General features: G+C 38.6%; 1 protein-coding gene across 1 annotated transcript in view; it reads right to left on the minus strand.

Annotated features, from left to right (window-relative positions):
* Window positions 1-1,561: 1,561 nt before the first annotated feature.
* The window catches only part of HABP4 (hyaluronan binding protein 4), a 14,231-nt gene continuing 843 nt past the window's right edge, over window positions 1,562-14,949 (minus strand). The window contains exons 2-7 of the mRNA XM_035893960.1: window positions 12,999-13,146; window positions 12,207-12,368; window positions 11,685-11,768; window positions 4,622-4,790; window positions 2,692-2,874; window positions 1,562-1,618 (exon numbers count right to left, since the gene is read on the minus strand). Coding sequence (XP_035749853.1) covers window positions 1,562-1,618; window positions 2,692-2,874; window positions 4,622-4,790; window positions 11,685-11,768; window positions 12,207-12,368; window positions 12,999-13,146 — 803 coding nt within the window. The remainder of the gene's footprint in view (window positions 1,619-2,691; window positions 2,875-4,621; window positions 4,791-11,684; window positions 11,769-12,206; window positions 12,369-12,998; window positions 13,147-14,949) is intronic.

Below are 14,949 nucleotides of genomic sequence, written 5' to 3' on the forward strand. Positions count from 1 at the left end.
TAGTAAAAGAAGAGGCCACACCTTCAAAACACAAGAGAAAATAGAGGTAAGCCTTGCAAAAAAGTTCTCCACAGCTATACATACTCATCCCTGCAAGCAAAAACATAAATAAAATTTCAGATACATTCTTTGTCCCATGGCAAAAGGGGAACAGGAAGAGAAGAAGCAGCAAAAAAAATTTCAAGAGACATCCCCTGCCCCCCACCCAACAAAATCACTTCTGTTCCACAATTGTGAAATTGCCTTTTTTGGTAAAAACACCCCAACACATATTAAAAGAGCAGCAGCAGTGACTTCAAGTAGTAGCTTGCTCCTACAAGGCAAAAGAGTCATTTATGTTATTTCATCCACCAATTACTCAAAAAGCAGCAGCATAGGTTCCTCTAACACCAGCGCTTCGTTTGCTTTTACACATTCTTTCTACTACAGGCTGTCAGAGTATCTCTATGCCACTAAAATGAGCTCCCTGTTGAATCCAAAATCTCATGTTATAGCAAATTGTCATATAAATACTATAACAACGTAAGAAAAGTCCTTTCAGAAGCACTACTTTGCAGACCATCTGTGTGGACCATATAGAAAAGAGTCAGTAGTCTTTCTAGGATGATTATATCCTACTTGCATAAAGCCTTACCACTAAAAGAAGAGTTACTTTAAGTTTCTGAATACTCTTAGAGCTTACTCCAAAGCAAACCAGTTTTTTTCCCTTCAAGTCTTGTCCACTATTTGCTCTCAAAGGAGACTGCTTAGAAAGGATACAAAACAAAGTGAAGGCAGAGAACAGGAAAAAAAGAAATGTTTATATTCATCTGCTTTCCCAGGAAACTGAAAGAATGATTTCAAGTTGAGAGGCATTTGAAGACTCCTTTGAAGCTGACAGCTACTTCCAAAGCATCCAGCGTGGTTGTCCTCTCATTTCTTCCCCTCAACACTTCGGCACCATTTCCTTGTTTCTCTCAGATCCTCGAGAATGGCTCTGGTCATCCCCTTTGACAGAGAACAAGTTAGGGTATCTGGCCCAAGTGAGGAATTATGCAAGGAACAAACATCCCACCTCATCACCAATGTCACCCAAACTTCTTGGTAAGGCATGAAACCTTTTAATTTGTAGTTGCTCCTGCTAAGATTAAAAGCTTCCTTAACAGTTAAGTTGTGTCTTGAGCTCAAAATTCTTACTTTAGTTCACCTTCAGCATCTTCAAAGTAGTTGCAGATTACATCTTGTTACTGAAGCAAGACTTACAGTTGGCTATCAATTAGAAGCATCTGTGCTGCCTTAAAGATCAATTCTATTTAGAGAGATGTTCACAGTTGTGGGTAAGGTAGGTCTGCTGTTTAGGTTTGATTGTTTGTTTGTTTTTTCTCCAGTCTACATCCAAATATCAAAAGCTTCAATCTGCTACTCTGACTTGTGGAAATAATACCTCAAACCCAAACCAATGAGCACTTTCCTTTATTTGCCAAACTCTGAAGAAACAGATTTTCTTTATCCACATCAGCATAAAACTGGTCTCTTCACAGCTACAAAGCTACTTAGAGATACCACCATTCATGATGGTTCTTCAAGCTAAAGCCGGAAAATCCTCAGGATCATCAGGATTTGGAGCAACAAGCTGCACCTATAAAGAAAGGAAGCTTTATAAAAATGAATGCATTTCAAAAGCATCTGACAGCTATGTATGTGTTTTACCCTGAAAAGGGTTCATTCTTCTGTTCAAGTTAAATGCTTTGTATCCATCGTTATCACAAGAGTGCTAAGCATTTATCTCAGAAGTTATGACTACTGTAATTACTTCACTGTGAATGTTTTATAATGTTGATCTACTGCCTAGGGACGACCGGGGGAGGATCACAAGTTCTGCAGCACTGAAGTGAAGAAGAAAAAAAAAAAAAAAGTAAAGCAATCACACCCAACATACTGCATTACTACTTTTTACATTCTGAAGCTAGTGTACATACTGACTGCAGTTTTGAACTCTATGTTCTGTTATTACAAGAGCCTTTTTCATTCAGCTGAAACAAATGCATCAAATCACTTCCATATCACTCTGTAAGCTCCCAATCTTAAAGTGTTTTACTCACACTAGACAGAAGTAAACTGAGATCTTCAGTTAGTACGAAAAATAAAGATGGCATTTTCCAGTGCACAAATGCCTTTTTTTTTTTTAAGAGGAAAAGGTCAGTGGAAGTTTTTTTAAATGGTGCTATTGAACACTTGTACCATTCTGTAGGATGCTGTAGGGTTCTGTCTTCATCTGTAGGACACCAGATTTACTGATCTCACTCTCAGTAATCTATGTACTATTACTCTACTACACTGCATTTTTTTGGTAAGAAATACAAGCCTTTTGTTATTTTAATTACTTCCCAATTTGTATCAAAACTCACTGCAGAAACAAATATTCATTGTACCCTTTCCTCTTGTTACTGTTACAGCAACTAGTAATCAGATCTTTTGAAATTTATGTGTTAAGAATTGTGAGCCTGAACTGGTATTTAATTTTAAGTAACATGATATGGGTCAGGAACTCAAAATAACCAGGCCAACATACCGTTAGGCAGGAATTAAAAACAAGTTGTCACTACGGAAATCAATAATTCCACACAAAAGGGGGTGGGACACACACACACACCCCAACCACCAAAAAAAAGTCTCCAAGTAAACAACAACAAAAGCTATAAAAACCATTACCACTACTTCTGGTCGAGGTCCTGTCTCCTCAACTCGTCTGCCACGACCACGACCACCTCGAGCTCCTCTTGATCCACGGCCAGGGCGCGGAAGACTCCCAAAGTTAATATCCAGCTGAGATGTTATGTCATTCATTGGCCTTCGGAAGACATGAGAATCATCTTCAAACTCTTCTTTTTGCAACTAAAAAGAAGATCTGGTTAAAGCCTATAGCTTCCATGTACAGCCTTCTCCCCTCCCTGATACATAATACACACGCACACTTGTATCACAGACTAAGCAGCAGATAAATCAAGATGACATCCAGAACAGAAAACAGGCCTTAACTTGCACAGGCTTTTAACAGAGGCAAGGTAACTGTCACTTCCCAGATGCCTGGGATAGTTCTTTGTTGCCTCAGAGTCCTGGCAACAAAATCTTCTCTACCAACTGTGTAACACTGAAGAGATTTTTCAGAAGTATCATCTACAAGGTTTTCTAAGGGACTAGAGAATCAAGCTTAAGCTACTCCTGCAATTATCTTTAAGTCATGCTTAAAAAGGCCACAGTAAATCACAATATTTGGCTACTAACTGATATATTAGTTTATATGTCTGCAGCTATGAAATTAGTGCTTTAACTCTGTGAATTCCTAGTAGCTAGTGGATGTAAAACTATTTCCCATCATAATTTTAATGTGCACCGTAGTAAAGATAACATATGTAAACTCACCCCATATAGTGATAAAATTTATTTTATTCAACATCTAATGCAGGGATTTGGTTTGTCCATGTTGTGCAGTTCCTGTACCTCCTATTCTATGCCCGTTTTGACAAGGTCCCTTGATACTGCCAGCCAAGAAACTTTACAGGCAAAAAGAACGGAAACTTGCAAGAACTCTTCACACACTCACATACTCTCTTCAGAGCTTGTGAAAGTTATTCTCCCCATCGTACCACCATCTCCCTCAGAGAAGGAAGAGGGGATAATAGCAACTGTGACCACCAAAAGCCATGCTAAAAAGGATGCAGGCCACTTCAGCATTAGCATTTGTCCCTGGAAGCACTCAATGACCTGAAGTGATTAAGGCTTAAAAAGCTACAAGTTTTGATGTTAATACTATAACTAGACAAAGGGTAATATGTATATTCATACATGCCTGCAGACCTTAAGGATCAAAACTCCATCATGCTAGACTACAAGTATATGCGCATACTTCTGTGACCCCCAAAAACTGAAATCTAAGTAAGCAAGAATCTGTGAAAGAAGCCTCCCCCCTATCCCAATTATATCAATAAACCAGAATTTCTCCCTGAAATGTTGATCCCAGTAATATGGTGGAATAAAAGTTAGGGAAAAGGGGTGGAAAAAAGCATATTACTATGGAACAAGCTCTCCAGAGTTACTTCTGAAGAAGTAGGACCCTAAAATTGGGAGGGGAGGGAAAAAAAAAAAAAAGAAGAAAATCGTATATTTCAAGTGCACAGTGAAAGCTGGGATCCAGCGTAGATAAGAAATAGGACAAGTAGCATCCAGACTAACTGATGCCAAAACCCAAGTTTACTATATATGCAAGCGTATACTGGCAAGTAAGCTAAACAGAATTCAAAGTTAGGATAAGAAGTGTTCAGTAAAACAAATTTCTCTAGCAGCATTACCAGAGATCTACATAGGTGGCAGCAGCAAGGACACAGGTTTTATATTTCTAAGACTGAGTCATAAGGTAAAACTTAATATATCATGTATTTGCACAAAAAATAGAGGCGATGACCTGAAGAGGAATGTGAATAGACTGTAAGTTTTTGGGTACATATGTGACTGCAGTAACAAAGCTTAGATACTGATTTCTACTCTGTTCAGATTATACTAAAACTAGTAGAAAAAGAATAGAGACAGTTTCCTAACCCTGAGCATAAAGCAGAGTTTACAGAATTCCTGAGGCAATGCTTACATCATCGCTATATTTTGACTTGTGAATCACCACTGCTTTGGAAGGAACAGTGGATTCTGGCTTCCGGATGTTGAATTCAGGCTTTGGTCGATTCTGTTGCTGAAGATTTTTCCACTCATCTAACGTCATTTCTTGAACTACTTCTTCCACTGGCTCTCCTTCAGCAACTCTAAAGGTTTATAGTTGTAAAGTAAAAACCATTAGCTTGTAACATGCCAGGATGAACAAGAACACTAATCTCTAAAGCAAGGATACTAAACAAAACATTTGGAATGGTTCTTACCAAATTACTATCCTCAATTTCCCTTACTCCCCAGAGTAACTTGATGTGTGAGTTTCACATTAATGTAAGTTGGAAAATATACTTATGGCCTGTTTGAAATTAGTTGTATGAGTAAGTGCTGTCTCCAGCTTCCTGTACCAAGTTCTGGTATTTATCCAGTCTCATCATAAGTTCAAGCACTTCGGATCCCAGACAAAAATCAGTCTGTCTTTTGATCTGGGATGTTCTCAACCATACTGTTTAATAGCAAATCTGCTCCTAGCAAATCCAGCTATAGTAAAAAAAGTGTACCAAGCAGTTTTAAAACACCCCAGTTGCATGGTTTTATTGACTCATACTGCACGATGACAATGAGATGGATTCACTTGTCACTGAAGCTTTTGGTCATCAAAAAGACATGATGATCGCACCATGGGATCTTCTAGGTAATTATTAACATTTCCTTTGTTCATTTCACAAGTGCTTCTTTGATTTCTTCTGTCAGCTTTAGTAGCACACAAGGAGACAGCATCTATCACCTGGCAAAGCCAGATTAATCCTAGTCCAGTTTTAGTTTGTTGAAGTGGAATAATGATGATATGTTCAAGGAGAACATATGGAGTACATCAGACTTGCATATTTTTGAATTGTAAAGACAAAAGTCCAAGGCTTTATTCTGTATTCGTAAGACAAAACTAAAGATTCTTGTCACTGCTTGACTACTCTTCTGCCACTTTTCTGATGCTGAGCAAGACTGACTTGGCCAGGACCAGCAGCTATTAGAATATACTACAGGTGTCCCTTTTAATGATATTTGCAGAAAGGTATTCCCTACTAAGCAGCACCACATGCAGGGAGCGCAACTCACTTTGTTACCATAATTGTTTGCTGCAGAAACAAGTTAAATAACTTGAACTACAGGAAAACCTGCAGTGATTACTCCCAGACACTCGAGAAACGGTCTCTCCCTTCTCTCACACAAAACTGTTACGCATTGCAATAGCAGTCAAAGTTGGTAAAGTATTTCCCTAACATGGATTTTTCCAGAAAACCCTTTCATTATGTCCCTTCTGGTGGGAACTATGGATTTGTTTTTCCTCACTTAATCGCAGTTCCAAGTTGTCTCCTACCAAATGCTTATGATTTTTCGAAGGTAAATATACAATTGGTTAGATCCAAGTTGTAAATTTATTTTATCATGGAAAGATGCAGGGTCAAGTGATAGTAAGTGAACAACATCTTGTTTTTCCAGTTGTACAATCCCTCCATCAGAACACATACATTTTTTGGGAGTGTTCTGTACATTTAGAACTAGCCTATATAGGGACAGGCCTGCTCCCTCTTCCCACTCGATCTTGCAGAAAACCATTCTATTTCTTGCCAGTTAAAATTACACAGTATTTCCCTGAAGCACCCAGCATATGATAGGTAGAAGGCGAACTGAACAGTAAGACAGCCCTCAATTTTGATTCTAGGATGAAGAAAATTTTAAGTGCACTTCATAGAAAAAGTAAATAAAAAATATGCAAGTCCTGTACTATATGCCTACCCTCTGACCTGCCTTCACGCCCTGTTATTTTGAAAATTCCAGCTATATCAACCAGAAGTTAAAGGTTAAAAGACTGGTAAGCAGTTTGTAGTTCCATACTGATGAAGAAGATCTGAAACTATATTAGGACTGTTGAGAAAAAATTTAATTGATTTACTGAGTTAAATAAAAAGGATATTAGTGAAAAAAGCAGCTACTTCTTGAAAAGCAGCAGATACTGTTCCATGTGTAAGAGCATTAAGAATCAACTGAACCCCAAACATTTCAATCTGTTGCCCTCAAGAATGAGAAGACAGGTAATTTCCGATCAGTTATCTGAAGCTCCCATTTTGGGAATGGGTATTGGAAAAACAAGGCTAGGTGCAAACACCCAGAAGAAGGAAAAAAAAAAAAGAGATAAAGTAAACTAATAAAAAGGGGTTCTATTAAATTGGTTTAATTTCTTCCTAAGCCACTACCTCAGGACAGAATCAGTAAATTGTGTATTTGAACTTTAGGAAGTCTTTTGTCCTCTCCTCCGGTTAAATTTTCACCACTTTAGGGAGACAACGATTTCAGTCCTTGACGAGAGCTGTAGGAAGATACAGAACTGGTTGCAACAAGTAGTTGAGAAGTACCTATCAATCTTTCAATCTACAAAAGAAAAACAAGCATCCAAGTGAAGCTTTAAGTCCAGCTCCATGCAGTTATCCACAGTGTAACACAACACATTTACTGCATTTTCTATGGCACACAGCTTGCAGAAGAAAAGGGCAATAGCACAAGTGTTCAAGAATACTGAAAGACTGACCAGTGGTATGAGATGCTAAAAAGATAACTGATTCGAAAACAACCAAAACAACCACCATCAGGAAGTCCCAAGGACAGGCAGAAATGCGTACACTCAGGCAAGAGTATCAGCCGCCCAAACACAGAAAGAACCACCAGCAAGGCAGAAGCTCTGAAGGAAGAACCTCAAACCATGCAAGAGTATTGCAGGCAAGCCAGTCAAGCTAAACTTTAAATTAACAAGCATTTGTCCCTTCTGCAACAACGTACTGTTATAAGGAGACACACCAACAGTTTTGCTTGGAACAGATGTCACTGCTGGCAGGGTGAAACAAAGTCTCAACTGAGTACTGTCTCATAAGTAGGAACAGGTAGAAAGTCCAGAACAGAATTGCAAGACAGACAGGATGTCTAAAACGTGATCTATATGGGAAGCCTTTAAAGAGATGCTGAGGAGGAACATACACAATTCTAAAAAAGAAAATTTTGCATATCCATGATGTGAAAGCAAGACACTCAGGAGGAAAAAACCCTAAACACAGTAGTTTCTATTTTCTAAGTACTGGAAAGACCATGAAGAGACAATGAAATCTCTTATCAGTAGAGGACATTAAAATCAACTAGACAGATCCGAGAAGCATCACAGGTATGGTTAGTCATGCCTTGGGTCAGCAAGACCACTTTCAGATCTAAACTTCTATGATCATAAGACAACATGTGGGCATTTCACTACACAGCAACCTGACCTCTCAAAAAAGCAGTCACATGTATTGCTTTGAGAAGTATACATCTATCAAAACAATCACTTGCCTGTTTAAAGAAAATACTGATGGATTTACACTGCAAATGTTTGTTTTTTCAACTGCAAAGTACAGTTTGATTTTTACTCCAAAGGATTCTGTCAACTGCTAGGTTATTAGCAGTACAATTTTGTTTCAGGATGCCCAGACTCCCAAGGGGAAACATCTCCCATTAATGAAGCACAGCAACAGGAACCTGCATATCACACTTTGGACAGACTTGATTGTAGCAGGTTATTTCAGGCACCAAGCCTGCATGGAAGTGCACTCTCTGCATTACTTTCTACTAACCTTATGCATTTTTAGCAACTGCTTGGTGTGCATTTTCATTAATCAAGTTAATAAGCTCCTTGGCACACCAATAATCATACTTACAAAATATTGCCAGACACCTAAGTGCCGCCTCCGGACGCAAACAAACTGAATTTACAATGCAAGTATATACCAAAACACCAAATGGGAGCCTTCAGTATTGGTTCCTACTGCTTCACTGTTTCCAACGGGCAACCATAACCTTCTAGCTATGCCTTGTTTACTGTGCATGCTTTTCTTGCAGGAACTGCTCTATGTGAACACATTAGTATGCAGAAGAAATGCAAATGGAAAAGAATGGCATCCAGCTCAGTTGTTCAGCTGATTATTTCATATCATTAAAAATAATGATAGTCGGTCTTTTTCAGATCAGTTTTGTATTGTTCAGCTGCATAAAGCAAATTTTTATTCAGCCTTTATAAAGAAATCAGTTACATGAATCTTTCCTACTAAAAAATCATTTACAGGATCATTACTACCAGTTACAGCAAAATTCAAAGTTAAACAAGGTAACAGCAAGTGACAACTGTACAAGCTCACTACAGAAGAAAAACACTGAACCAAATACTTATGAAGATCTGTCCTGGTCTATGGATATCTTTATGTGACTATTAAAAAAAACAAAACAAAAACCAAACAAACAAACAAAAACCCACAACGCCACACAAAAAAACCCCACAACGCCACACAAACCAAAAAAAAAAAAACCCACACCCCAAACAAGAGAGGTAAATAGTTCAACAAACTTGAAGACTAATTTTGAAAGCTTCCTATTAAATGACCATAAGTGACATCGCTCCACCAAAAAGGAAGAAAGCCCTGTGCGAAGAAATGGAAGAAAATCCCACAGAATAAATACTAACTCTGCTATTTGATAGCAATTGATTAGATTGTGTTATACTGAATAAAAATCTACTCATTTGAATTACCAGCCAACAGAAGTCTGTTACATTCTTCAGACTGTGAAGACAAGTTCAACAGAAAGCAGCAAGAAAAGCTTATACTACTGCACTACTATTTTATACTTATTACTTGCAGCAAAAAACCCACAACTATTAGCATGCAGTTTGGGATGCTATAAACAGAAATAGATATTTTTTGATACACTCAAGGAAATTTGAAGATATGGAAAGAAATAACTTTGTTTATATTACAGACATACTAAAGAAAACTCTTGTCCTGCAATACTTTGCAAATAGAAGCTCAAGAACAGCAATACGCACATAGGTCCTGAAGGCAAGATCCCGTAAGTTACAGAAACCCACAGAAGTCTTTCCAGGGTTGCAATGAAATTAGCCAGTACCATGGCAGAAAGCTATACAGTATCTCCATGCAGACAGACTATTCCCAGTTTCCAGGAATACTTTTCTTCTAAATGGAAACAGTCACAACCAGAAAGAGAATGAGAGAAGAAACGCCAAGTTTTCCATCTCTTCCTCAATACAAGCACGCAACTGCAATAAAGCAGTAGAAAAGAAATTGATTCCTTGGAGTTGCCGCATTTAAGAGTCAAAATGAGAATAATCCTAGCAGTAGCTGAAGTATCCCTATATTGGGGATCAAGTATCAAAGTATCAATATTGGGGCTGTAGTGAAAGCAGAAGGTAGCCTAGCTAGAATCTTTTGCTGGTGTATGTTACCTGCCAGAAAAGAGCAACTCTGGAGAGCAAGTGGCAACCTAAGCATACAAGACCTTAAAATACATGCTGAAGCCTGAAAACCATATCCCCCGAGATTTTGCTTTTAAATATCAAAAGAACAACAGAAATAATTCTCCCTTGTTAAGGTGTATACCATACAACGATCCCTGGTGACCTAGGCACTATTCACACGTCTCCTCTTCTATTTTAAAATACATACAGCCACCAAGCTGACACTACCCCCAGAGATAAGTGCAATGAGGTATTTGTCATTCGTATTTTGTACACAAATTTGTGAGTCTCCAGGACAATATTTACCACACTGAAAAGAGTACACAATGCAGAACTTTGTACTTTTAGGTTACTAGCATTCTTGAATCTTCTAGATTTCAGTGGACTATTCCTAAATGAAGCTTTTTTTAAAAACATGAAGAGGCGTAAAATCTCCAGAAAGGCTCACAGCCTGACCAAATACCTAGTGATCTCTGAGAAAAGGAAAAGAATAAAAGACAACTGGCAGATTCTGTCAGGTGCCTTTGCCCCTACATATACTTCTCATGCCTTACATTCCACAAGGAACCAATGTCAGGACACATCAACAAAGAGCTTGAATTGGAGTAGAAATAAATACAAGTCTGAAACAAGTAAAGGTACCAGTAGTTGATGAAAAAAGCTGAATAACTGTTCTCATATTTAGCTAATACAGTGTGTTTTTGACAGTTTATCTACACTACCCATCCGATTTAAGTTAGTCTAGCAAGAGTTTTCTGAAAACCCAATCATAGTCATTCCATTTCAGAGGCAGGTTACCCCATGTATACCCACCTCCAGCTATATATTAAAAGCTAATTTAAAATTAAAAGAATCAAAGCTATAGCAACTCAACTTCTTACAGGTTTATACAACCTGAACATAAAAAACAGGTTTATAACTAAGAAATGAACCAAGGCCACTAATACCTGGAGCTGCATCATTAGGTAAAAAAGGCTTCATAGCAAGCTAGTTCCTGTTCATAGCACAAGAGAAGGCTGACATATCACACTAACCCTCTTTCACTCATTAGGAGATATTCACTATAAGCTATCTGCTTATTCTTTAAAGTCTCTTACTTGGACAAGATTGTCCAGTTACTTTTTCTTAAGCCAGTGTTTATTTGCTGTGAAGTAAATTCTCACTGGGCACTGATAATATTGAAAGCCAAAAGACAAGGGGCAGAACTCTATTTTTCCCTACTTCTAAGGCTCACTGCAAGGCCATTTCCAGCAGGTTTTTCAAGTTTTACAGAAGCCCTTCATGAGTAGATGACAACTGCATGGTATTAGTGATTGATGAATATTGACTTAGAGAATTTTATCTTTGTGTATTTTAATTGTATGATTGCATAGGCACCTTAAATACCTTTTTCTCATAGAGTACCCAAAAAAGCAGGTTAGTTTTTACAAATTAGCCAAGTAAAAAAGGTAACAGACAATATGTAGCTCCTCCCTAAATTATCACCAAATCTTAGGAATGTAAGCATCACTGGGCAATTAAATGCAACCTGCAGCTGTATAAACCAAGCTTTAGTCAGAATTAGGGATGCATTTTCTTGAGTCACAAATATAGACAAAGCTTTTCTATTTTTAAATATATGCACTAGCAATACTTCACAGTATTCCCAATACAAGTATATCAGTAACAGTCAATTGCTTTATTTGCATTTAGAAAGAAAAGTATTTTAGTCAGACTATACTTGTTCAGAGGCTCTCCTTCAGATGCCCCTGGCTGCTCAGCTGTTTCTGCAGTCTCTTCCATAGGAGCAGTCTGTTCCATCCCACTAAAACAGTAAACAAAAACACAAAGTCTTCATGGGTCACATTGGAAAAAAACGTTGCAGATCAACACACCACTTTCTTCCAGAATTCCCTGGGAGGGGAAAAAATAGAGGAGAAAAACTCTAGAATCATAAGCAGAAAGTAGATCTGTGGTGGGCACAGGTATATGTTGTACCTTGTATCATCTTTAACTGTTCCCCAGTTGCAAGCTCCACCTCCACCCTTTTTGTCATCTGCTTTCATTGCTCTAGAGAGAGAAACAGTGTTCTGTGAGTTTAAGAGATTTTTTTTCATTAGGTCCTCAAACTAAAACTAGTATTGACTTTTTGCAAGCCAACTTGGATATAGAAGAAGGGAACAGAATACTTAAGGGACACTACTGCAGTGCTGACTATTGTTTACTTGTACATCAAGTAAGAGGCAGCACACAGAACACTTACGTTTTATCATTCCCGCTTTGTCTTTCAAATTCCCGTTTTCCTCTTTGGTCAAAGCCTTCAAAGCTTCTATTTATTCCACCACCTTTTCCTCTACCTCGCATTCCACCTCTTCCCCCACCACGACCTCTTGTTGGCCTTTCATGGTCTAATCTTTCAGCTGGTCTAAAAAGAAGATTTCCAGTCAGTTTTTTGTTCCTACAGAACAGTTAACAAGGAGAAAATAATTCATATGGCTGTATTTGTGCAGCTGTGAGATACCAGTATATGAGAGCTACTGTACAATTTTTAGAGCGCATCTTTACACAGCACACAGTACAGCTGTGTTAGTTTTGTCATTAAAAATGGACATACACTGAACTCAGGGAAATTATTACAGACAATAGGAAGTTCATAATAAATAGTATGACAAAGGTTTATTTTCAGTTTGAACAGTAAAATTCATTAAACTCGGAGCCTGCACCACATGTTCCGCAAAGCTTGGTATGGAGCTCAGAAACAAACATTTATTTTGCAGACTAGGGGTTACGTTTTCACATCTTTACACTTTCCAGTTTCACTTTATGTTTCTAACATTTAACAAAACCACTCCAAATCAATCCACGAGGAATCTGAAATTAGAGCTGACAGGTATGAACTAAGTAATATTGCAACAAATACACACACTAATAACGCAACCATGCCTTCAAGCCGCATCTGGCTGCTACACCTGTTTTCAGAAGGTTAAGCCCTTCCCTTCCCACACCGGGACAGATCCTCCGTGAGGCACCTTGCTTCTCCCTGCATGATACATACCTTTCCACTGTGAATTCTGCTTGTCTTTCTGTTTCATAGGAATGGTATTCCCTGAAAGATGGTCTCCATTCAGTTTTGTCTTGTTTCACCTCTGCTCCTCTGTTACTGAATCCTTGCTGTTCTCCCCGCTTAGGTGCTCGCTTCTGGCCTACACACACACATAGAGATTATTAACAGTTTAATAATAACTGAATTGCAGTTACCAAACTGCTGACTGAAATGAGTTGATTAAACCTTCCAGTCTTCTGCTTTACCGTCTCCAATACCAACCCCACCGAAATATTAAAAGCGCTTACAGTAAGTGTTGCCAGACACTGTCTGTTTTAAAAACACCTAGTTTCCCTTCTGTATCGATGAACCTGCCTCAGGCAAAAAAAATATTGCAGGTGTTGACACAGCTCAGACATTTCCAGAAAAGAGCGGCTAAAGAAAAATCTCATTTTGCTCACACTAAGTCACAGAAATGGAGAACAAAAACTGTTTCTCTTGAGTTCTCTCAAAGATCTTGCTAGTATGCTACAGGACAAGGGCAGAGAAGCTTCAATGGAAGACATGAATTGCCAGATGGCTGCAGGAGCAATGAAGATGGAGGAAAGACGAGTGGGGGAAGAGGAGGGCCATTCAGAAACAGGCGTTACTTGTTGATCATGAGACAACACACCTCCTGCCAGATAAACTGAATTTAGAAGTCTGAGCCTGCAACTTTAAGCTCATGGCTACAGCATGCAACAACCAGAAGAGGGTCACCCCCTTCTACTACTGTTCTGTGGAAGAGAGGACCATTCATCAACACTATAAGTCACTGAGTTTAAGTAGCAGAAACCCAAGCAGTAAGTACAAAGGCTCCAACACCACTAATTGATTCTATAATGTCAACATATTCCAAAATAAAATGCATTTAAGCCTTTTGGGATTTTGTCTGGCCACTGTCAGGGTTAAGGAGGAACAGATTGGGCAGGGCAAATGCAGAAAAATTGTGTACTATAAGAGGGAATAAATTGAGGTTATCCACTCAACCCACACACATCTAGCATAAGATTATAAAGTTCATTATGTGCTTCTTTCCCCATTTTCCAAAATTCCCAAACGTGCTCTATTCAGGACAAAGTTCTCCAGAAGCAAGGAAGCAAGTCTCTTGCCTGCTAGGCCCCTATACTTACCCTATTGGCTCAAAAAGGTGTCGGTTTAAGTCAATCAACCAAGGAACTACAGAAACACTGCTCTCAGACCAACGAAACCCAGCTATTCTTTCCACAAGAAGCACATGTGCAATGCGGAGAAAGTTGCAGAACTCAGGTTTGTGGACAAGTGACAGTCCTGGCTACTGTGCCTCTGTTGCTAGCACATAAAGGGAAAAAAGCCTATTCTATGTCACGATGTTATGATACGAATTAATTCATAGCTCCATAGAAATGCCCGATAAGAAGATCTCTGATCAAAGCTTAGGTAGCAAGCATGAAGCCTGTAACACCATTTTTAAAAAGAAAACTTCAAAGAACTATCCACTCTGTGCATAAGGTGGGAAGAGTGCTAAATAAAGCTTTTTGTTACACAGTAAGGACGGTCAGATCTGCACACAAAAGACAGTTTTATTCATGTTGCAGGAGCAACCCCAGCTTTGGTTTTCTTTAAACCACAAGCCACCTGACATAATACATTCCAGTAATTCTCTCTTCTCAAGACTGGGAGTTGTTTGATCCTTACAGCAGCAAGCATACTGGCGTCCCAAAAAATACAATGTAATCTCTGGATAAATTAACACTTTTGAAATCAGTCTCTGAGTAAGCTTTTCAAACCAGGATCCTTTAAGAAAAAGCAAAACTATAAAGAACACAGAACCGTACATGCTGTTGGGAAACACATCTGCTCTATGCATATCTCAACTACACCACCAACTACTACTATTCCAAATTGGAATCTGGCTGTGGAAAGAGGGACTACTCATTTCTCA

This window comes from Egretta garzetta, unplaced genomic scaffold (genome assembly GCF_000687185.1).
Source record: "Egretta garzetta isolate BGI_Z169 unplaced genomic scaffold, ASM68718v1 scaffold310, whole genome shotgun sequence".
In the NCBI taxonomy this organism is placed as follows: Eukaryota; Metazoa; Chordata; class Aves; order Pelecaniformes; family Ardeidae; genus Egretta; species Egretta garzetta.